This window comes from Pieris napi, chromosome 1 (assembly GCF_905475465.1).
Source record: "Pieris napi chromosome 1, ilPieNapi1.2, whole genome shotgun sequence".
In the NCBI taxonomy this organism is placed as follows: Eukaryota; Metazoa; Arthropoda; class Insecta; order Lepidoptera; family Pieridae; genus Pieris; species Pieris napi.
The window spans coordinates 4,821,461-4,847,100 of record NC_062234.1 but is presented as its reverse complement, the minus strand read 5'-3'; the positions used below and the strand labels follow the sequence as shown (position 1 = coordinate 4,847,100).

Here is a 25,640-nt window from a genome sequence, read left to right as displayed (position 1 = left end):
ACTCTCATCAATTTTTCATAACGCGCCTAAAGAAGTATTACTTCAAAAATCTTGTAGGTATATCGGATATAAACGAGAATTTATATATTAATTTTATTTCCATAAATTATTGTACGTATATGTGATATCGTGTGGATAAATAAATAAAAAATTTAGATTAATGTTGGTAGTCAACAACATATATTAATTATTAATTATTATTTAACAGATTCAATTAAAACCTAACCACAGAAAAGGTATATCCGATATTTGGAAAGGCAAATCCAAATTGCTCTGCAAATTGGTACTCTATTCATATATATCGTTGGTTTATCTCTCGTTGTACCCAGATAACTTAATAGAGAAGGCTCTACGAAACTAGTCCAAAATTTTATTTCAGAGGTCAAGCCGCAGTTATTCTTAATTTATGTAATTGCTATATATAGATGTTTTAATTTTAAACAGATAGTCGTTTTGGCCTGTGGCTTAATCCTTTAAATAACTGTTTACCATCGACGACTTGTACCACAGATAAAATACCTACTGTAGAAATAATCTCCTGTATCCGTGTTCAACGAGTATGGTAGCAGTACATTTTACTTTGTAGATTTCTGGTTTACATATGTAAAATACATGTATTTTAGCGTAAAGAATAATTATGTAAGCAAAACATTACATCAGTACATTTAAAAATGAAAATTAAGTAAGGTTAAGAAGTCGAATATCTTAAACTTATTACGATGGTCTTCAAATTATTATCGTGTTTGGCAAGAAAAGAAAATATGTAAGTTTATTCATGTTACTAAACATAACAATCAAATATACAGTATTTATAATTTTCTTAACCTATGTAGTAAAATAATAATTAAAAATTAATAAAAATAAAATTAAAACAAATCTAAAAAGTTTGGTCCCTGTGTACCTTTAACGCTGGCAGCATTTCCTCGCTGTATTGCGATACTTATTCGTTGAGCGAGGAAAGCACCAGCTCTGGGGTCACCCCTACTAGCTACCAAGCCAACTCAACTCTTTAATTAAAAATTAATAATTATTAATTTAAATAAAAAAAATTTTCTTCTATCGACAGCTTGATGATATGATATTGGTATGGTCGAAAGTATTATTCTAAGGCACAGTTATGCTTCGGCGATTGTCGTTAAACCATCGAGCTATAGCGTATAGCTTCCCTATACGGAGAAGAAATATCAGACGTGAGCGTGCGGCGTCATACAATACCGTGAGAACGTCATGCTTTAAGATCGTATGTTACTCTATCCACATCCAATACCTGTCAACGTGTAAATTATAAAATAAAAAATACGTGTGGCACTCGGGGACTGCCGCGGTAAAGCATAGCATTTTTTATAAACTTATGCAATATAATTATATATTTATTTTTGCAGTATTTTTTTTTCTTTGATATTAATTCAATCTACCACTCTACCAGACTCAGACTAACCGATCACGCTAAACCGATGTGAGACGCAGTATGCGATCTGTCCCGCTCTAATACGTCATAGTGTGTTAGGTTTATTTCGTCACGGAATTTCTTGATTCGGTCGCCGCGATCAAAGCCCGCGATAAAATCTATGCAATAGCTTAAAAATTAAAATGGCCTTTATTCGAGTTTAGTAGTTTACATTATACATTACATCAAGTCTCTGTCATTATGTTCAACTACTTAGTACTCGACCTCCGACGGAGTGAAGCCCTCCTCCAAATTCTTCCACTTGTCTCGCATTCTCGCTACAATTTTCCAATCCTTTCCCTTTTATTGCATCTTCGTAGGTTCCTAGTGTGCCTCCTCTCTTTTTTCAACTTGAAATTATGTAATGGATATAAGTTGCATTTTGTCCTTTCTACTAATTTTACAAAATTAGATTTCGTAATTATTTATCATTGGTATTGTTAAGTGTTAAGTCTATCGTGATGTTCTGTTCCAAGGCTGAACATTTATTTATTTCACTCAGGGGTTATCTAACATTCTACTACATTCTGCTGAAAGAAAAAAAAGTTTGAAATCGGGCAATTCGTTTTTGAGTTTATTCGTTATAAACACTCAAAAATTTAAATCCTTCCCTTTAAATTATTAATATAGATGTCGCACTCTTTTAATAACAAAGTTTGTGAATTGTGTGTAATATATAAATGTGGTTTAGACAAACGTTTGAGTTTGCTATCATCAAAATCTCATGATATTTAAATAATGTTAAAAAATTTCTTTTATATAAGGTAGTTAAAATTTTTATGTCATTTAAGTTATCTTTATGTTTTAGTACCGTCAGCTCACGTAACGGCGATCCCGGGTGATACGGTATCTCTCCCATGTGACACTCAGCCCAGTGCTCAAGACAAGGTGGACATGGTTCTATGGTTCAGAGAGACTGATGGGGAACCTATTTACACGTAATTAACTATTTATCTTATCTAAATAATCTCTGATAAGTAAATGTCAGAGTAAAGGAAGCAAAAGGCAGCTTTTTAAATTTGCCATTAGAATCTTTTACCTTTTTTTGGCTTTTGAAGAAGCTAGTTATATTTAAATATAAAATACTCAAAAGCTTCTTTTAATTGAAGTCTCGTGTTATTAGGTCAGCGGATAACTTCACCACCTACCCGTTGATTACTTACAATACAGAAGTTGGTTTGCTAGTATCAAATTGTCAACAGTTATGATGTGCGCGGGCGCCTAATTAATCAGCCGAAGTTGTCATCATCATCCAGTGCAGTTGGTACACGTGCCTACTTCCACGCCACGGCCACTCCTGCTACTCTTTTATTGGAACGTGTGACTCCAGCGGATAGTGGAATTTACCGGTGTCGGGTAGACTTCCAAAACTCACCAACACGAAATTATAGAGTTAATTTGACAGTCATCGGTAAGTATTTCTGTAATAATCAATATAGTAACGTTATTGTAAGAAAAAAAAAATACTTAACTACATCCAAAATTTTATTAGATATGTAGTTACTAGTTAGTATATTATAGATAGTTAAGGAGAAATACAGAAATCGTGTTGTTTTAATAAAACATTCTCTTAGTATATACTACTTCTTGTATTATATTAATTAATAAATTTCGACTTAAATTAAGAAAACTCAAATTGTTACAATATTCACAGTGTTTTCGCCTATTACCAGACACCGTTATGTTATTTAATATTTATATCTGTTAGAATTACAATTTTCTTTTATTGCAACTTATCGTACTTCCATGAAAACGAAGCTTTAAGCATTTATAAAAAGGATATCGGCGATTGCCAGCCAATTTGGTCGAGTAGTCGAATTGAATATAGAAAGCTGGAATTAACTCGACAATATCGTTGTATATTCTGATTGTTTGAGATAAATTGAAATTAGACTATATTTCATAACTACTGAAACATTTAAAATAGTTTTGTTTGAATATAAAAAAACCCGTACAACTTATTTTTTGAATGACCAAACGTTGTTTTCCAATACGGGATTTTTGTTTAATATTTTTAAATATTCGGCGCGTTCGTCGGTTCGAGTTTCGGCTGAGACTCATTGCATAGCGCAGAAGAATTGCCCACAAAACTTATTGTTATCAAAATATAAGAATGAAAAAATATAAACGGACAGCTATCATTGTTGGTCAAAAGCGTTGTTTTAAATGAGAAAGATTTTAGGGGTCCATTTTCGAGCAAACATATACTTAACCAATAAAATATTAAATATATAAAACAAAATTAAAAAATATTTTATAAATAAAAACTCTAAATTAATTAAATTTAAACAGTCGTTTAATCAGTAACAAACTAAATGTCCTATTATTCTAAAAGCCTCCTAATAGGTATGTGATGTTTAATTTTTTTGAAGCAAAACTTCTTTATCAGCGTTGGAAAGAAATTTACAGTCACATTTTTCGGTTACGCCGTACGCGTCACAGTTTTTGGTTACGCGCATCTTTTTCTTGTCCCTACCACGGTTGATTCGAAGAGATTCGAAGCCATTAATAACAAAAATATATAATAACGATAACAATGATAGTAATAATTCTATTAAAATTAATGAAATTCTGTAATAATCTTAGTAGTAATAAGGTAAAATAAAAGAATTGTATTATTTGTATTCATGTCTATGATAATAAAAGCCTTTTGTTAAACTTTGTCTTATTTAACTTTATTCAACCAATTTCTGTAAAGTAGCATAGTGATCATTTTTCGAAAAATAAGGTCTTAAGAAGTTTAACTTCTTACGTCTGTACACTAGTACACGCATACATTTTTTTTTTACTACTGTACTTTGAAAAAGTATGGCATAAGTAATATTATCGTAGTATTTACGCAAACTTCTATTTCTGAAGGCTAAATTCTATTAAATGATCATTGGAAGTTTTTTAAAATACCGTCGATTTTCGTTTCTTAGCTCCACCGAATCGGCTGACTATAATTGATGCGAGAACGCGGGACTCAATGCGTTTGTTGGAACCATATAATGAAGGAGACACAATTGAGCTGTTGTGTGAAGTAAGTGGAGGTAAGAGCACCAATTAACCTAACTTTTACCTTCAGTAAAGTAGGTTAGCTTCAATATTCTATAAAAGAATTGTAGAGTAAGTATCATTTCTCAATAAGTGAAATATTAAATCAAAGTATTTAAAAAAATATTGTTTTTATATAAGGGAGCGTTCAAGTATTACGTAACGCAATTTTTGGAGATTATTGACCCCCCCCCATGTAACTCGCCGTAACGTTCTTCAGTACCCAAGTACAGTACTGTACCCAAGTATAGTAAAACGTTTTTTCACCACCTAGTGACTCTTTAGTTACTATTATGTGGTGTAAGTCGAAAAAAATATTAACAATAACGCGTAATTTTATCTCCGCCCCGCATCGTAACGTTTTACAAAAGGAAAATACGTTGATATGTGGCTTTAAAGAGAGTGTCCTTGGAGAGAGGAGTAGAGCGACAAAGGGTGTTTTTTTAGCGGAAAACGCGCAAAATTGTGTCTTCTAAATTGGACTAGATTTGGCCTACCCCAGTCCGAGACTCCACGTAGCAGAGTTTTGACTCCAGGCATATGTTTATTCTGGTACTTATACGACTTATGGTGTCATCCGCATAGCAATAATCAGTTTGCCAAATGAGTCAGTCAGTTTCGTCGTTTCAAAAACCTATTCAGTAAGAAAGTTAGCGATCTGTTTATGATATCACAAACTTCATGGACTATCAAATTCGGACACATCTAAGAATAGACGTTTTGTATTCCCGACGCCAAAACGTAGGACAGTGTTTGGCCAACGCTTCTTTGCATTTAGGGGCACCTTGCAATGTTAAGGCATCGATCTTACATTCCTGTTTCAATTGCGGATTTCAAAATTTACTTAGACTCCCCTACCTATCGACTTGATTTGGCAGTCACCAGTCAGAGTTTTATAAATAATGTGATAAATTTGCATTTATATCCGTCAAAGAAGTGTATTTAAAATTGGCAGTAAAACGTCGTAACAAAACATTATATCAAGTTGTAAGTTATGTTATATGTAAATGTAAGTTATGTTATTGAAATTACAACATGTGGTTGGTATGTTTTAAATAATGTGGGAGCAAAATGATATACGTTTTTTAAAATAATAAGTAAGTTTCTGCCACAGCAAGTTCAGAATGTTGATTTAATTGTGCAGTGTTGAAAGAACATCAAAATGCAGAAAGCATTTTGATATTCTACATAGCTACATAGTTGTTTTACATAGCTGTTGGTTGTTTATCAATGAAACTTATCAAAATATTTATATGAGTACAAATTAAGAGATTAAACGTAATACAAGACATGCTCGTGGAAGAAAATAAGCCTTAAAAGTAGATCTTGACATTTAACTAGCCCCTTGCGGAAGTTTCGTGTAAATTCGGAATGTAGTCTGTCACTGTTAATGGATGGATGGAATCGATTACCTTAGACAACCAAACAAACTCTTCAGGCTTATAATATTAATATAGATAGATATATTTTTACAATCGTAACGTAATATTATGTAAATCATGGATACTGAAAATATACCTAAGCAATTCGGTACTAAAGCTATGACTTAGTTATGTATGGATTGTTGAAACAAACAGTATATTTCTTAATACTGTTTGTTTGAACAATCCATACTCGCGTTAGTAAAATTAACTTATAACTTCAAGTTATAGCAACAAAATAACTTCAAATTAATAAATTTGAAGTTATTTTGTTGAAATACAACGGTTGCATGGGAAGCAATAAATTGTAATATCTCAGTTACTTGTGGTTAGCCAGTGAGTTTTACTACTAATCTAGATTTTTTCCAAGAGTAGAAAGTAGTACATTATGAACCTTTTGAATTTATCTATACCCTACTTACCAGGCTATGCCTAAGTAATAGGCTGACTTCTAATGTTTAATTTTATACAGCATTAGGCCTTTTATTTATTATTTTACTAATACTCAACAAAAAGGATTATACAAAAACGTACGTTAAAGTTTTATAGAAATTTGTTTATTGAAACGACCCGTTCAAATAGGTGTTAGTTTTTAATTTATTTATAATCCATTTTAAATTTTGAATAAATCGAATTTATATAAATAAATTTTATAAGATAATAAATTTATATGTCATATTTTCAATTAGTTCCATCTCGTGACTGACATAACCCCCGGTCAATTCTTTCCGATGACTTTTTCATGCTGTTCCTTTAAATCCACTTTACTGATTTCTGAACATTAAACAACTGCTTTAAATAAAATTTATTGTTGTCATCCCGGATTATATGTATGTATGTGCCCGTTTAAGATTTTTTATCTTTATGATAATTTTATAAATTTTTATTCAATAGGAAATCCACGGCCACGTCTCGTATGGTATTTAGAGAACACAATAATAGACGAGACGTTTGAACAAAGGGACAACGGAGTTACCAGCAATACATTAACATTCCCAAGACTGGGACGACAGCATCTTAATGCTAGGCTTATCTGTCAAGCCTCCAACACAAACTTAGCGCCACCGCTGCGCAAAGTTGTTATCCTGAACGTAAACTGTGAGTAGACAGTAATTATCTATATTTTTCACTAGTAGACTCGGCCAAGCGTTGCTGTGGCTAAGATTTTTGTTATATTACATAGTAGTAAACTATTCAAGAGAAACGGCAGGAGAACACCAATCCACCATGCTTTTTGGTGGTTATGCCATTAAATTGTAGCTAATGTGAAACGTTGGTATTTATTTTGATAAGGATCAATACCTAGGTACGAATAAAGAGCCTTTTCTAGCGGTAGTATTTTAATAAATTTTTTTTTATAAAATGACGCTTATTGTGACGTAACTATAAAAGATAGAGACATGCTGTCGCGAAATTTTTTATACATATGGTGCGTTCCACTAAGCGTTCACAACGCTCACGCTCACGACCGCTGATTTCCCCATTCCACTTGATTGTGAATGTTTTTTTTTTTTTTTTTTTTTTTTTTAATATATCACTTTTCTACTCCCCTGCCATTGTGTCCAGGGACCTTTGCACATCACACGTCTCGCGAAAGACGTCCCGGCTACATCTGTAATATTTTTGTTAACAATATTCATGGGCGAGCCGGGACGCAATTCCTCGCGAGACCCGTTCTTGGGGTTTTGTTTGCCGCCTTTATATATTCCACAATTTTTTCGCAGAACCGTTCCAGGCACGATCTGTGCTTTATTAACATGTCCTGTAGGCCGTTACGGTCTACAGTCATCTGCATTTGTTGCTCCAGGTCGTGCCTGGACGATGCGAAAATAGGGCAATGTATGAGCACATGTTCTACTGTTTGTTCTTCATCGCCGCAGTCAAATGCTGGGCTTGTCCTAATTTTAAACCTATGAAGGTAATGTGCAAAGGCTCCGTGCCCTGTAAGAATTTGCGCCATCTGGGGTGTGAAACGCTTCTCTTTTATTAATTTGTACGCAGTTCTAACATTTGCGATAAATAATTTTGTAGTTCCAGCTGTTTCACCCCCCAGGTAGCGTTCATTCCATACATCTAGAGTCTTTTGCCTTATCTGATGTTTTACATATGACAGGGGGTATGCGGCGTATTCAGGTTTTGACCTTAGTCTTTCCGCCGCTTCTTTTGCTAACGTGTCCGCCCTCTCGTTCCCTGGCGTACCAACGTGCGCCTTTACCCAGAAGAGGCTTATATGAGTTCCTCTTTTGCGGCACTCTTCCAGGCTCCGGCGGATCTCGGCTACCTGGGGATCGAGAGATCGTCCACTCACAATAGCATCTAATGCTGACCTAGAATCACTGTATATTTTAGCGTCACGCTTATTTTTATTTATGTGGCTAGTCGCGTTTCGTAGTGCCGTCAATTCAGCTTGAAAAACTGTGCAGTGGGGCGCCATCTTAATCATCTTGCTATTTATTTCCATTCCATCTTTCCATTCCGTCCAAGCGGCACCCACTCCTATACTTGTTTTGCTGCCGTCCGTATAGATTTGTGTGCCGCCGTGTCCTTCGATTTCTTCCGACTTGGTGAGCATCTTGTAGTCCAGTTTTGTTTGTTTCGCCGGGTGTGGGAGATCTACGTATTTCACTCTCCTCTCTAATTCTTCGCCCTCCAGTATTTCCGTGCTGACCCCCCTTCTTATCTCGTATAAGGCAGCGGCTTCTTGAATACGGAGGTCTAGTGGAAGTATCCCGGCCAGTAGGGTTGCTGCGTGTAATGATGTCGTCCTATAAGTTTTTGCTACTTTTTGGGCAAAGCCCCTTTGAAGATGATTTAGTTTTCTGCGTACACAGATTTTATTTGTCGCGGGAGCCCACACCGCGGCCGCATACATTACGATTGGTTCAATAACGGCAGTGTACGCGGTCGCGATAACTTGCTGGTTTAGTCCCCATTCGATCTTCGCGGCTTTGGCCAGCTGCTTATATATCTGGATGGCCTTCCGGCATACCCTCTCCACATGTCTGTTAAACGTGAGTCTAGCATCCACATCAACTCCGAGAATTCGAATGTGGTTATCCATCTGTATCGGTACATTATTCATATTTAGCCGTGGGGTATCATACTTCAGTTTGCGCGTCACCACCATGGCTTTGGTCTTGTGTGGCGCAAACTTCAGTTTGTTTAGGATACCCCATCTATGTATCCGGTTCAATGTTAGGTTGAGGTTCTGCTGGATCTCACTACCGGTCTCTCCTTCCGCTATCAAAACGACGTCATCCGCAAAAGCCTGGACGTACTCACCACCATTTCGCAAGTCCTGTAGGAGCGGGTCCAATATTAGATTCCACATTGTTGGTCCCCCTATTGAACCCTGAACGCAACCTTTGTTAGTTACTTTTTCAACCGTTTGTCCAGCGTAGGTTAATTTTATTTGTCTTTCGTGTAAGTAACTATCCATTACTTTCCTTAGTTTTAATGGGCATTGTTCTTCTGCCAGTCGGACTCTAATTTGCGGCCACCAAGCGCTGTCAAATGCGCCCTCTATATCGAGTGATACGATTGTTAGTATCTTCTTTTGTTTCAGCTTTGCGCGTATATGTGTGACTGCGTCATATAGGGCGTCTTCAGTGCTCCGCTGGGGCATGAATCCGTATTGGATTTTCGAGGTTTTCGGGACTAGATGCCACTTTAGCCGAGCGATTATCATTTTTTCGTATACTTTGCCTAGAAGAGGTAGTAAGCCTATGGGTCTGTAAGACTTCGGGTTTGTATAATCTGTCTTACCAGGTTTGCGCAAGACAATTATTGTAGCCTTTTTCCACAATTTGGGGAAGTACCCTAGCTCCAGGCATTTATTTAGGACGATGAGGAATAAGTTAGGCGCCGCGTTTATCGCGTGCCAACTTATGTCCGCCGTTATGCCATCTTCTCCGGGGGCCTTCCTCGGGTTGAAACTGAGAGCGGCGGTTTCGAGTTCAGTCATTGTAAAAGGGGGATCATAGACTAAGTTATGTCCCTCTTTATTTACTGTGTTTGCTCTTCTTCTTATCAATTTGTGGTCTTCAGTTTCATCCTCACTAGTGTCTTCCGGGAAGAAGGTTCTTGCCAAGGTCTCCGCTGACTCCCTTTCGCTAATGTATCTACCGTCCCTGCGAAGTGGTAAATCCTGGACTCTGGTCTCTGTCCCTCTTATCACTCTATATATACCTTCCCACATTGTCTCTCTTTCCTGTTTCTCGCAGAACTTTTTCCAACTCTCAGTTTGGGCTTGTTTGATCCGGTTTTCATACTCTTGTTTTAATGCAAGGTATTCACCTACAACCTCTTGCCTTCTGCGTGCTGCGGCACATCTTATCCTTCTCTTTCTAGTCTCAACCTGTTTCTTGAGCACCTGTAGTTCTTCGGTCCACCAAACCATTTTTGTTTTCTTCCCGGTTTTAATTTTTGGAATTGCTATTTCACTTGATTTAATTACTACATCTGTGAATTTTTCTACAATTTGTTCCAAGTCTTCAATTTTATCTATCTTTGTTACGACGTCCTCTGTTAACTGATAATTTTCTATATTTCCTAACATTTCTTCCTTGAATTTTACCCAATCAGCTTTTTTACTGTTGTAAATTTTTGTTTTACTCTTTCTCTGGATTCCTTGATGCATTTTTGCATTAATTTTGAATAATATGGCATTGTGATCCGAAGAAACCATTCCTATGTCTACTCTCCAATCTTCAATCTTTCCCAGTAGGTCACTCGTGCACACTGTTACGTCTAAGTGGCTGACTATTCTGGTTCCTCTCCTTATAACCTCAAATGTTGGTTGCTTCCCATCATTCAGTATGTGCAGGCCAAGCTCTGTTACCAGACTTCCGAAGGCTTGTCCTCTATTGTCTATTTTTGGGCTTCCCCACCACGGACTTTTGGCGTTTGCATCACCCCCTAGCACTATTCTACTATTGAGCTCATTCACCGTCGTTTCCAGGTGCTTTAGATAGGGTTCTATACAGGCTGGGTCTGGTTCCATGTAGAATGAGATTAGTGCAATGCCAGTTTGTGCCGTGGTCTTCAGTTTGATAGGCACTACGTTAGTTGTTGTTAGTGCGGGGTATTGGGTAATACCAATATCCTCGTCAAAAATTAACACTGCTGCCTTTATTACTTTACCCGCCGGAGGATTCTGGCACTGCACCACTCTCACTCCCCTATAGTCTTTCACCCTACCCAGGGCTCCAATGTATGGCTCCTGTACTAGAGCGACTGTTATTTTCCTCGATTGTGCTTCACAAATAAGTTCACTCATTGCGAGTCTTTTCCTTTGCAGGTTAATCTGCACTATTTTTATCGATTTTACCGTTGGCTGGCCCTTAGCAATAAGCTACTCTGCTTCTGGCCAGGCTATCCCACCTCTTCCTTACTGGACAATGAACGTCAAAGGCTCCGTGGTCTTGTCTCTCGAAACCCATCCTTTTGCAGTTTATACAGGTGGGTTTTTCAGCTGCTTTATATTTGAGGCACTTCTCCCGCATGTGGGTTCCTCCACAGTGGGCACAGGAACAGACCAGATCGTCCTCTTCTTTGCAGTGCTTTCGCCCATGGCCATAGCCCAGACATTTCATACACTGCACCAGAGGGGACTGATCTCCAACCCACACCCTTTGAAGGTCCACATGCACTTTTCCTGCGCTAGTCAACGCTTGCCATAATTTTGGTGAGACCTGAAGAATGACGTGACCCTCATATGGGTTCCTCGCTCTGCGACGGTATTTTTCTGTTATCCTCCAGTCTTCTTCTCTTATGTGTTCTACTATTTTCCTGTTTTGTGTTCGTATTGCCTGCTTTATATCCTCTTCTGTATTGTAATTCAGCAAATTCTTTAGGATGATTAGTGGGTCTTTGTTTTCGACTTCTTTTACTTCCAGGTGCTCATTTTCACTCACTAAGTTTTGCTTGAGTCTCTCCTTTTCTTCTAGATCTCTACATCCAATTATTACTTTTCCGTTTTTGATCTTTCTAATCCTATCCACTCTAATGCCTCCCTCTTTAACATTTGCGGCTTCCCTAATTCTATTTATTACTTGGTCTCCCGTTTCCTTTTCATTTCGTGGTGCTATTATCATGGAGTGCAGCTCTACACGTCTGTTTTCCATGATAACACCGTGTTTTGGGTTGGGTGGCCTATCTCTTCTTTGGCCGCTCGTTACCTTGGCATAGGTGCGTCTCCCCTCCAACACTTGTCTCATCATTGTTGTCTGTTCTTCTATTTTTTCTTCTAGTCTCTTTTCCTTTCCATTTTGCTCACTAATATTTTCTTGGAGTAGCTTGGTAATTTCTTCTAACTTTTTAGTCTCCTTCCCTAGTCTTATCAGCTGCTCCTCCATCCCGTTTGATTTCACCTGTCGTGTGTTATCTATTTTATCATTGTCTTTTCCTGTTTCTTCCTCGTTTCCTTTGTCATTCTTTTTCTCGTTTCCCTCCCTTGTCTGGGCCTCTGCTTCTTTAACTAGCTCACAGAGTCGCTTGATAGCAGTGGTCACAGCTATTTTAATTTCACCCTTTAAAGTAAGGGCAGCGTCTAGTTGAAGGAGGGCACTTTGTTGAACGGCTGTTGCCTCAGCAGCTTTGCTTCTATATGTTTTTGCGTTTGTGTAGGTTCTGACCTTCTTTTCCTCATTTGTTACCCCCTCCCACTGGTCAATGCTCTTCCTGTCATTAACTCAAATTTGTCATTAAGTCAGTTACTGTCGTTAACTCAAGTGGAATGGATTATGGAGCGTTTCGGGCGTTCATGTAAATATTACAAATGTCAAGTTTGAAAATAGTAGAATTTTAAGGAGGTTAGGTAATCCTAAACAATAAGTTTTAATATTTGTGACTTAAATTTATTTATGTTAAAAGTGAAGAATAATTGAATATTTTATAAATAATTTTGGTGAAGTTATCAAACAATTTAAGATTAAATATAACCGAAATGGCTTTGACGGCAGTTGGATATTTGCTTATGCATCGCAATAAAGCTCCAGAAACTAGTTCATCTAGCTCAGATGAAGAATGGGATGCAATTATAAAAAATTATAAATTGTAGCTTCTACTACAATTTCTCTATCAGAATCATATAATGTTATTTTTCTTGTCGCCATCTTTAAGCTTTGAATATCATATTTCAAAAACAATTTCAAAAATTGCGCCAAATTATTCTCAACGTTCACAACGACCCACCTCTTTAGATGGATCGTTGTGAGCGTTTCGTGAGCATTAGTCATGACGTCATGAGTGACGTTTTCGCCGTGACCACAACGACCGCGGTCGGTATGTGGAATGGCTAAAAGAGCATTTTGATCGTCGTGAGCGCTTAGTGGAACGCACCAATAATGATGTGTCCTGAAAAATTGTAATACATCATTTTGTTCTATCATTAATAGTTTTCGCAGCGCACGCGATTGAAGGAAGTTTTTTGTTTATTTTTTTACACCTTGGGTTAGATTATTCAAGTTTTAGTAAGCACCCCTAATTTTTTTGAAAATGAAACATAGCCTATATCATTCGGGAATAGTGTAGCTTGCCAACGGTGAAAGAATTTTTGAAATCGGTGCAGTAGTTTCGGAGCCTATTCATTTCAAAAAACGAAAAAACAAATATTTCCTCTTTATAACATTATATATATAGTATAGACAACTTTTTATTACTCTCAAGTTTTCGTTGAGCATTGTAAACCCCATTAATTTGTCATTTAGTTTTATTTGCACATTATATCATTATTATTATTAGGTATGTTCCAAAAAATGAAGGTAGTATGTTACTCGTTCATTAGAATACCATATTAGTTCGGCTCAATACATAACCAATCTATCTAGTTTATTCGTAAACTTCCATGTTTTTTTATTTGATACAAGGGAACCGGATGTTAAGTGATACCACTCACATTGCCAGAGGGCTCGCAAGTGCGTTGCGGCCTTTTAAGTATTATGTAGTGCGAGCCATTGGGAAAACTACAAATACAGTTAAAAATAATAATGAAACTGATTATTTTAGGGCAAAAATGCATTTTACCAAAAAATCATAAAATGTATTCTGAATCTAAAACTGTGGGTTAATGACTACTTTTTGTTTAAACATTTACCTCAACCTTTTCAATGACTCTTCAAAACTTGAACACTCAAACTTCGTGACTATGAGCTGTAAAGTTTTCTTTTATTCTAAATACTGAATTGAAATAATTAAAAATAATCAAACGTACAATTTAAGATGATCTGTCTGAAAATTCAGTTAAATCACCGTTTTTTTTCAATTCAGACGTAGAATCTACAATAAACACAAATCTTATAAAATTGTTATTTATATACATATAATTTAAATATGACCTTTTCTATTTCAAGTCGTTTCTCTCAACAGTGAGACCTCTAAGCGTGCAGATAGTGAAGAAACAAGAACAGCTATCTGCTGACCGCAGCTACCAGGTGGAATGCATCGTTACTGGGTCTCGTCCTCCACCCCAAATCACCTGGTGGATAGGTTCTAAGCCTCTAAGAAAGAATGTCAAAATCGTAAGTGGTTAATATTTATTTCATGTAGAATTTGGATTATTGTGTACTTAAGTAGCTATATTTTATGGATAAATATAGTTCTAACTATGTGCTTTGCAATAGATTAAGATATTTGCGTTCGCCATTTATTTTCAGATGTCAATTTTTTTAATAATAACTGTCGCCGCACACGGGCCACACGCCACAGCCACAAACGCCGCCACGAGAAGCTAGAAGCGGCTACAAAGGTAGCTGAAGCGCGCGACAGCCACTTGTGGCCGGTGGTCGACACTTACGGTCGGTGGCTGCTACTTTTTTTAACCCTTGCCTGCAGTATCATAATGGACTCTGACGAAGAAGGTTTAATTGCGCTACTTTTGATAAAAAGACGTCGTCGTAGAAGTCGAAACCGTAGTTATTGGATACACAGAAAGACATTAAATATCCCCTCACCACGACAGGTCGGTAATCGACAACCATTGAACTATACATGATGAAGCATTTGGCCTCAGTGAAAATATGATGAAGCCATATTCTGGAAAATATTTGAACTTAGACAAAAAAGTTTTCAATTATAGGTTAAGCCGTGCCAGACGTTGCATTGAGTGTACCTTCCGCGTACTAGCAAACAAATGGAGAATATTACATCGCCTATTAAACACTTCTGTTCATTACTCAGAAGACATTGTGAAATCTTGTTGCATTTTGCACAACTTTATTCGCAAAAGGTGAAATCATCCCTTCCATTTTCGTCACACTTTGAAAATAGTGGGACTCGAAAATATACAAAATACAGGCTGGCCAGTAACACGAGCGTCTACTGCAAGAGATACGTTAAAATATTATATTATGAATGAAGGAGCAATACCGTGGCAAGAAAATAGAAAATAAATATATATATATGGATAAATAGATATATAATATATATGGTTTTATATTATTTTATTAAACTTACCTTCAATGTTCTTTTCTTTGGCAGTTTCATTCGAAAAATTTCCCACAAACAATTAGCAGATTTCTACCCAGGCCTTCACCGTCGACTTCAGGTTAACTGAGGCAAGGGAGAGAGGGGCGCGGAATCGCGCGAGTGGCGTGTGGCGGCTTTTTGTGTCGGCGTTTAGTGGCCGCAACGATTTGTAGCGTGTGGCCGCCACCGGCGCCACCGTGTGCGGCGAGTCCATATAAAATGTATGAAAATTACAGGAAATATGCCAGTGGCGGCGTTTTGTGGTTGTGGCCGGTGGCCCATGTGCGGGGACCCTAAGTCTATATGTACGAGCCAAGGCTGTACATTTTACTCGCTCAGGCTTCCTTATTTTATAAGCTTAATTATTCCCTATGTAAGTACGTGCCAGGGCTCGTACATTCCGATCATCTACAACCGTGATGTTTTTATAAGTACGTGCCAGGGCTCGTACATTCCAATCATCCACGAGCGTGATGTTTTTATTATGTAAGTACGTGCTCTGGCTGTACAGTTTGATCATTTATAAGCATGACGATTTCCTACATCGTTGGAGTCACGCCCCGAGAGTATAGCCCGACGCAGGCACTCTCTTCGACTGTTACTATGCAGTCATTCGTAATTAACTAAATCGTTGGAGTTTCACCCCGGGAGCATAGCCAGACGTAGGCACTCTCTCTGTTTGTTAGATTGCACTTATTATATAGCAATTAACATAATAGTTATTATTCCGCTCATATTCTATTGTATAACGCGAGTGATAAATATAGAGTAAGTTCAATTTATTCTATTATTTCGAACCCCTGATGACCCAAGAACCGTACACTATATAATAAATTCTACTTTAAGTCTTAATATATAAGACAACGTCGGGTTTGTTGGAAAAGTGACAATAAATTAAAATAGAAAAAATTTTACTTGAAACTCGCATAAAGTCAAAACTATTGCCATAATATTAAAAAAAAAATAGAAAAAAAAATGTTGATTGATGGGTTTCGTAAGTGTTAAACAAACTTACCCTCGAATCAAACATCGTATTTAAAGGTTTCGAATCAAGATCAAAATTCGATAATAACGTATTTTAGATGTTGAAAATGTGGAATAGTGGCACTAATTAAAAAGGGATTGATCAAACTACTTAAATATTATATATAAGAATACAAATAATAATAAGTTCAGTTCAGCTAATCTGTAAAGGTCGATTTACATCAAACGAGCGAATGCTCATTCTATCCCCACTACATCAAATTCTTCTAGTGTAAACAGGCGTAGAGCATTCTTTCGTTGTTCTTAGTGCGTTCGCAAAGATTCTATAGAATATTCTAAGAATGCTCGTTCGCTTGATGTAAACGGCGCAAGAGCGCGCGAACAGTTGCTTAGAGCGTTCTAGCGTGTTCGGACGTGCTCGCGCCACTGAGCGGTCTTTTCAAAGCGTTCTTGTGTTCTAGCGATTGTTTACGTATCTTATCGATTAAATTATGGATTGGTCGATTTAGACATTTTAGTAAAATACATCAGGCTTCCATAGGAATCTCCAGTTGCCAAAAATCGCAAAGTCACTGCTAGTTTGTCATATGCAGGAATCGAGTCTCTAAAATTCGTACTTGATTTTCGAATTTTTTCGATGGTCAGAGATAGTAAATGATCAAAATCCTCCGGCGCCATTCTACAAAAGTTTTGGAATTGTCCACTTTCTTCTTGTTTTCGCATATCCGTCATTGTTTCACCTACATTATCCAGTGTCCTTCGATGCATTAAACTTGTAACCCACCAACGTCTCTTCCTTCTTTTAATTTTGAGTTTTCGCGACAAAATAATAAATGCAGCACTTGCAATAATGATATCGCTGTCAGAGTCAGACATAACGAAGCACTACCAGTACTAACCACAGAATTGACACGAATGAGCAAAGAACATTCGATCTAGCTTTTGTTTACACTAAAAGATTACGAAAGAATGCTCTTGTTCTAGCTCTAGCTCTATGTTCGTTTGATGTAAATCGATACCTCTAGCTTTCGTTTACACTAAAAGATTACGAAAGAATGCTCTTGTTCTAGCTCTAGCTCTATGTTCGTTTGATGTAAATCGACCTTAACACAACAGTCATTGGCTGTTAGGCGGTACGAAGTTCGCCGGGTCAGCTAGTATAGGCATAATGTTCATTCATGTGACTTGAATTTAAGTCTACTTTACAACATGAATTTCCCTTAATCTCCCAACTGTTAGCCGCAATTTTATTTTTTGCATTTCAACGAACTTTTGAAAACAGAACTTCCTTAATTAAGTGAAGGCGATCCAAAATCTGAACATCAAATTTATACCGATATAATAATGCATTATTAACATTACTAATGAGAAAGGTTAAGTTACTATACGTTACAATGTACAAACAAAGACATACGACATGGAGAGGAAGATGAGAATGTAAAACAAAAGACGAAACAACCCGTTTTGTTTGTTCGTGATTGGTCAACAACTACTGCGTATCAGCGCGACACCATTAAATTTTCCGTTTGATCACAATCGAACAAATCGGGCCAGCGCTTTCCACTCTTAACTAAAGGACTTTGAAAGGGATGGTCCACACCAATTAAAACCTTCTCCTCTATACAAAAAATCAAAAAGTCAAAAAAGGGTGGTCAAAAAGTCTTGGATCAAATGCAAATAGGGGATAGATGAGGTCATCAGCTGCAAAAAATTGTTCTACGGGAGGTCTCTAAGCTCAACCCCTGCAGAGTTATAATTTATTTTGCGTTTTTATGAAAAATTGACTTTTTTTACTAATTCTTATTAAAATTCGAAAATATCTACATCCTGTATCTTTTTCATAATATCCACTAGATTGGTACTGATGAGTTCTTGCGTTAGACATACTATTTATAGTTGTTTATTGAGTGTATTGAAGATAATATTAAGTTACACGATATAATTTTTTTTCAAATCATAACTTTTTGTTTACTTCGGTTCGGTTTTTTTCACAGTACCCCACTGTGAAAAAAAATTACTCTTCCGAAAAGTGACCCTGTATTACAAGTTTTGGTGCATTTAATAGGGATTCTGAAAAGGTATTACACATGGCCATGAGTCGCTCTAATATCTTACATAATCATCTCAACGTATAACTCATAATGTATTTAAAATTCCTTTTAATACAAATTTGCACGGCCATTTTGTGTGGCAGAATATGCGAACTTTAGATTGCACACCATAACATTTTTGTACCATATTCTTGCAAATAAATTATTATTACGTTGTAATTATCTGTGTGCCTTTATAGAAATCTCAGTGTTCGTGTTAAGCTACACTATTATATCGTTAAATAAGGCTCTGGTAATTTTATTATAATGCATGTTTTAAATTGCGAATTTACATAATTAAATTATTTAATTTAGTTTATGAATCTACAAATTAAACTACCTATCTAATATATAAAATTCTCGTGTCACAGTTTTCGTTGCCATACTCCTCCGAAACGGCTTGACCGATTTTAATGAAATGTTTTGTGCTTATCCGGTATCTATGAGAATCGGCCAACATCTATTTTTCATCCCCCTAAATTTTTAATTTTATTTTTTAGACAAAATTTTAATTTTTTTTATGATACAGCATTAAAAAATACATACAACCCCTAATTTTCACCCCTCTACGATCAACCCCTATTTTTATTATAAATGATATACATGGCAAAACGACGTTTGCCCGGTCAGCTAGTTATTTAATAAAATACATAAAAGCGAAGTAAAAATACAATTTATTTATTCTCTATAAAATATTACCTTTGAACAAAGATTGAAATCGTTTTTAAACGTAAATGCGAGCTGCATTTACATGGAATAAATATTTATATTTAATAGTAATGTCAAATGTACAGTTATTAATAAATTTTAAAATTTGCAAAAAGCGTGGAAATAACGTTAAATATTTCAAGTCTGTCAACGTTAAATATCTCAATATTACGGCCTGGCCACGGGGATCGGCGGTGCGAACTGCGATGCGGGAGGCGAGGCGACCATTCGCGCGGGGCCGTTTGCAGGCCACGGACCAGTCACGTTTGCCGCCGCGACCAGTAAGGAAGTTCGACAGCGAAATGTCTTTATCGAAATCATCTCGATATTGCTTGGAAAGTAATAGCTTTTGGTGCAAAATCTAATATTTGGAGAGATTGTGGAGAATTCCACAAGAAGTATGAGAAATTCAGAATATATCCAGAATTATTTTTTTGAGTATACCAGAATGAGTATTGAAACCTTCAATTATATTGAAGATGAATATTCATCCAGAATTGGAGAAAAAAGTTAATATAGAATTTTAAGTGCCGCTGAAAAATTGTTTTTGAGATTAAGGTATATTAAATTAATGCTGTGGATGGCCAGACTTCCAAATAGCTGGTCTAGCCAGTATTTCAGTAACAAAAAACTCTGTATTCATTTTTCGCCGCGACCGCGACTAAACTTATTTATTCCCTTCTCTATTCGCCGCGACTGCCGCTCGACTCCGTGGCTTGCACCGTACTGATTCATGCATTTGTTTCGCTCGCCCGTCGCGACGTCAGTCGCCCGCGCGATTCGCTCGGTACATTTTGCCGGTCGCATCGCTGGTCGCCGTTGCGCGTGGCTTGATTAGTACATTGCTATGAGTTTATTTCAGTCGCTAGACGCATCGCGGTTCGCACCGCGCGAATATTCGCGTCGGCGAATGTCCCGTGGCCAGGCTGTTAAGGATAAAATATTTACTTATATTCCGTTAAAATACTTGATTGACTAATTGCCCAATATTTTACTACCTCCATGTTTTTAGACATAGACATAGACATAACATTTATTACAAACGAAAACACACACACACACACACATAAGCACACAAATAACAATACTTAAACAAAAAATAAAATAAGACATCAAAAACAATAAAAATTAAAATTAAAAATTCCCTTTTGCCATTCGGTTCGCTTCCAGTGTGCAATGTGTGTGTACTGTGGTTGTAATTGGCCCTGGCTCAGCATTATGCTGAGGAGCAAAATTTTCCACAGCGCTGTTCATTTTGCCAGAGACCACAGCAGGTAGTTTCCGCCTCTAATAAAATAAAATAAATAATAATAATACTAAGTAGCAAAATAATAACAATAATATTAAAGTTAGAAGTGTAAGTAATGAAAATCTTGTGTAAGGGTGTATAATAAATAAAATAAAATTAAAAGTTAAAAATAAGAATAATTGTAAATAAGTAGATATATTTTTTGTTTTTGTTTTTTGGGTGGATAAAAACTAAAAACTAAATTTCGTGGGACTTTTGTTGAGTAAGTAGATGTGTCTTATGTAATTTTTCATGTTCATATTAATTTTGTATATTTAAATAAGACCATTAAAATATTGGTTTGAATTCCTTTATGTTTGCAGCTTTTACTTGCTAATCACTAATCGGATGTGACATTTCATATACACAGAAAAATTCGGATTTCTCTAATAAGAAAATTATATGAATTTTTACAGTTTACAAGGTCAAACTCGACGCGAAGTGTAGTGCAGCTTGTGCCAGAAGCACAAGATCATGACACAAATCTGATTTGCCGTGCTGAGAACCCTCGTCTCAGAGCTAGCAGCCTTGAGGACACGTGGAAATTAGCCGTTCAATGTAAGTATAGGTATTAAGGCTTTCTCAAGAGGTTTTGTTGTACTAAATATTTGTTCGACTCGGTTCGGTATATAGGTCTTGCCATAAATACTGAAACAAAGAAAAAAATATTGTTTCTATTGCAAATAACATTTATTACTTTTACAGTGTGTTAGTTTAATACATAAATATTAAACAATTTAAAATATATAAAGCTTATTCGATGTGGTCTCCATTGGCTACAGTCCTTTAAACGTTGAGGCCAGTTATCAATAGAAGCACGCAGTCTTTCCATGGGAAAATCTAAAGCCAATCGTACGGATTGTCTTAGGGACTCCAAATTATCATGGCGTTTAGAGCAAGCCGTACTCTCTAAATCTGACCATAAATCATTATCTAGCGGATTAAGATTGGGACTAGACGACGGCCAGTCTTCAGCTCTGATGAAGTCCGAAACGTTCGTTTCCAACCAAGACTGCGTAGACCGAGCTTTATGACCCGGCGCCGAGTCTTGCTGGAAGGATTCTTGGTTGTTGAACATGGTGTTGTTAAGGGGCTTTACTTCCTTCTCAAGAATGGTATCTTAATACACTTGTGCCGATGTTTTGATACCTTTTTCACAAAAGTATGGCTCAGTCACTCCTTCATAGCTAATACACCCACCAAACCATCACTGAAGTCGGATAATGCCCGCGTTGCACTCTGTACACTAATTGGGAATCTTTCTTAGAGCTTTGAGCATAAATACGGTCATTTGATTTGTTATAATGCTGCTCAATTTTTCTGTGACCTCCCTTTGCGTACCGCTTCAGTAGTTGTTTCGATTTTACCACCCTATTCTTTTTTAAGTTATCAGTTAAGAAATGACCAGTACGTCTCTTATAGGCTACAAGTCCTAAATCATCTATTAAAATATGCGGCATGGTTCTAGGGGCTATCTTCATCTCCCGAAATAAAATCTTTTGGTTTCGGACAGGATTTCTTCGAATTCTTTCCCTTAATGCTTTGACCACCTTTTTCGTACGAACACTACGTGGACGTCCAGATCATTTTCTGTCACAAACAGAGGAGTTCTCTATGTACATATTAATAGCCCGTTTCACAAATATTAGACTAATACCAAGCGTATGGAGAGTTTTAAAAATTGCATTTGACTCCATACCTCCTTTGTGTAATGCAATCACAGCGATTCGGTTCTCTTTATCACCCCACTCCATTTTAATATCGCAAAATATTGTACAATGTATTGGCGCCAAAATGAGAAAAAACAATGAACAATCATATAAAAATGACAGATTCCAAATTCAAATGTAATATTTTGTTTATTTTTAATTGTAACAGTATGAATTGAATCATAGTCGGGTATATTGATATAAATTGCCTATAACATTCCTTTTCATTCTCCCAAATTATTTTGAAATGGAGTCTGGATATAGCTATTCTTAAAATACGAATAAATTTATTAATATCCAATTATTTTGTAAATGCCATTATTTTCACAACTAGGGACAACTTTCAATTTATTTCTCTCCACCTTCCTCCAGATCTAATAAATAGTTAAAATTCTGAGAACCCAATAATTGCTACTTGTTATGGATTGACTGATCCCGCTTTGGTAAAGTTTAAAATGATTTGAAAGTCGGAACCTTCTGATGAGTACTAACAAAATAAAATTAATGTATAATATTAAAAATATTATATGAATGTACATAATTATTAACACAATTAATGTGATAAAATCACTTAAATATCATATTGTATTAAATTATTTGATTTTGATATGCTCCATGTTTCAAAGATAGCGTTTTTTTAAATCTGTCTAATAAAATAAATGCCATTAAATACATAACCTATAAAAAAACAAATCTCGCAGTTCTTCTACCGTAAAATGTTGTGAGATCCATGTAATAACAAAACGGTAAATTTATTCAGTCCCTACGTAAGGAGCTTTCTGTATTATGTATAAGTTATTACGTAATTAGCTAACTTAACAACATCTTATAGTGACCATACCAATATAACAAATCTTTATGTTTAAAATAAATACATTGACATGGTCTTCTAATTGTATCCACAATGAAGTTATAGGGGGTCGAAAATGGCCTCAAATCTTCGTGAAAAGGATAGTACGGCTGCTTTTCTGCTCGACTTGGCGGGCGCAATGCCTTTCCCCCAGATTCTGTGACAAGGGTTTCTTCGCGTCAATAGACAGCTCTATAATTGCAAACAAACTTGTTATAAAGCAGTAATGAAATTTGTATTTAGATTCTACAGTTAGCTGAGTTTCTATTACAATGATTGTAGGCAAAGCAATTGCCTCTCTTAAGTGTGGCAGGTGTATTAAGGATATGGGTGTAAAACAATCCTATGATTTTTTAAATATTTAATTTTATTGGAGTTTTTATGCATATACATTGAGGTATATTACGAATATTTATACGCTCTCTGCCCCGATGGACTTGAAGTAGTTAGCATTTGAAGTATTTTATTTAAAACTAGATCATAAAACTAAGAACAGAACTAGAATAAGAACTAAAACTAGATCTATAGTGAAAAACTTTATAATTTTTATATTTCGGATATTGAAGTGTTTTATTTTCGGTTTAATTGTGAGTTTAGGAAGTGTGATTATGATGGATTTACATATCAAATGCAAAGTTGATTATGAAAATACCACGTTCAAAAGTGTTTAAAGTATTATGCTTACTAATTTAAGCCAAATTGTGATCAAGTTTTTACCACCTTCAATGAGAATGCAAACCTACATAACGATGTATGCAATGATAGTTTACCGCGTTCATTAATACCATTTATTTAGTTACGTTTAGATGTATTAGATTGCTTTGAAGCCAATCTTTCAATATCTGATTCTGCTGCAACCGTGGCTAGTAAAACACTATAGATGTGTCGTCAGCAAAACTAAAAATATATCCATTTATCAGTAGATTATTGCTTAGGTCGTTCAAATATATAAAAAATAGAGTAGGAGCAAGTGCACTGCCTTGTGGTAATCCGAATGTCACATGTCTAACTGTTTGTATAACCATCAAAGCAGACTCATTGTAGTCTAGCTGTTAAGTAAGAAAAACCTACCCCACGAGTTCCATTTTGCATGATTTATTATTACATAAAAACACAAGAAAATTCCCAACAGATGTACCAATAGTCAGCCTCAAAATGAGCTCTAGCAAGAACTCGTTTCACATCGCGGAAGGAGATGATGTTTACTTGGAATGCAGTGCAAGAGCCAATCCGCGTCCTAGTAACTTCTTATGGTTCAAACAGGTCGGTATGTTATAATAATAGTTTTAGATTCGTAATCGTAAAAATTATATTGTTAATAGTGACACAAATTAATTTATAATGATTATTTTATCATAAAAAAATATAAAAAATCAGTGGCGCAACAACCTTTTTAGGTCTTGGCCTCAGATTTCTGAATCTGCATTATGATCATTTTTAAATTTAAAAGGCAAGTAGGTGATCAGCCTCCAGTGCCTGACACACGCCGTCGACTTTTTGGGTCTAAGACATGTCGGTTTCCTCACGATGTTTTCCTTCACCGTTCGAGCAAATGTTTAATGCGCACATAGAAAGAAAGTCCATTGGTGCACAGCCGGGGCTCGAACCTACGAACTCAGGTATGAGAGTCGCACGCTGAAGCCACTAGGCCGACACTGCTCTATTATATATATTATATTATTTTATCCTAGGTGGATATTTACTGTATTAAAACAAACTAAATCTATCTGTCGTAGATACAGTCTTATTTATAAAAATATATAATAAGACACGAACGCCAGATCCGCCATTTGTCACATGTATGATGTCTTATGATGGAACTGAATTATTTAATGTAAATGTTCATTATGTTCTTTAGGGTATGGAAATAACGCAAAACGTCAGCGCAGAGGTTTTAGTGAGCAAGCAAATCCTGGTGCTGCAAAATGTAACTCGCAACGACTCCGGAGAGTATAATTGTGCAGCACAGAACGATGAAGGAATAGCTACAAGCAACGCAGTTAATGTACAAGTTAGATGTAGGTATTTATAAAAATACAAACGTAATTAAGACTATTCACTCTAATAGTCCTAACGTATACATTTTTAAATTTACACGACAATTTACATTTACCTGAAAACTTTGAATGAGCGGGATGAACGTAAATTTAAAAAAAATCGAACGTAGTAGAAACTTGAATATATTTAATTAAGATTATTAAAAAAATATTTAATTTATCATCGACAAATTTTCTATGGAAGTTTCCATATAATTAGAACATATAACATTCAATATTTTATTTAAAACTAGATCATAAAACTAAGAACAGAACTAGAATAAGAACTAAAACTAGATCTATAGTGAAAAACTTTATAATTTTTATATTTCGGATATTGAAGTGTTTTATTTTCGGTTTAATTGTGAGTTTAGGAAGTGTGATTATGATGGATTTACATATCAAATACAAAGTTGATAATGAAAATACCACTTTCAAAAGTGTTAACAATATTATGCTAACTAATTTAAGCCAAATTGTGATCAAGTTTTTACCACCTTCAATGAGAATGTGCACCTACATAACAATGTATGCAATGATAGTTTACCGCGTTCATTAATACCATTTATTCATTAATAATGTGATCATATTGCAAATACGCATGTA

At 35.9% G+C, this 25,640-nt stretch overlaps 1 protein-coding gene across 1 annotated transcript in view; it reads left to right on the top strand.

Annotated features, from left to right (window-relative positions):
- Positions 1-25,640, top strand: part of LOC125049774 (synaptogenesis protein syg-2-like) — a 51,028-nt gene that overhangs the window by 5,213 nt on the left and 20,175 nt on the right. The window contains exons 2-9 of the mRNA XM_047649226.1: positions 2,256-2,385; positions 2,650-2,858; positions 4,369-4,479; positions 6,799-7,002; positions 14,272-14,423; positions 20,856-20,997; positions 24,131-24,261; positions 24,857-25,016. Of these exons, the coding sequence (XP_047505182.1) occupies positions 2,256-2,385; positions 2,650-2,858; positions 4,369-4,479; positions 6,799-7,002; positions 14,272-14,423; positions 20,856-20,997; positions 24,131-24,261; positions 24,857-25,016 (1,239 nt within the window). The remainder of the gene's footprint in view (positions 1-2,255; positions 2,386-2,649; positions 2,859-4,368; positions 4,480-6,798; positions 7,003-14,271; positions 14,424-20,855; positions 20,998-24,130; positions 24,262-24,856; positions 25,017-25,640) is intronic.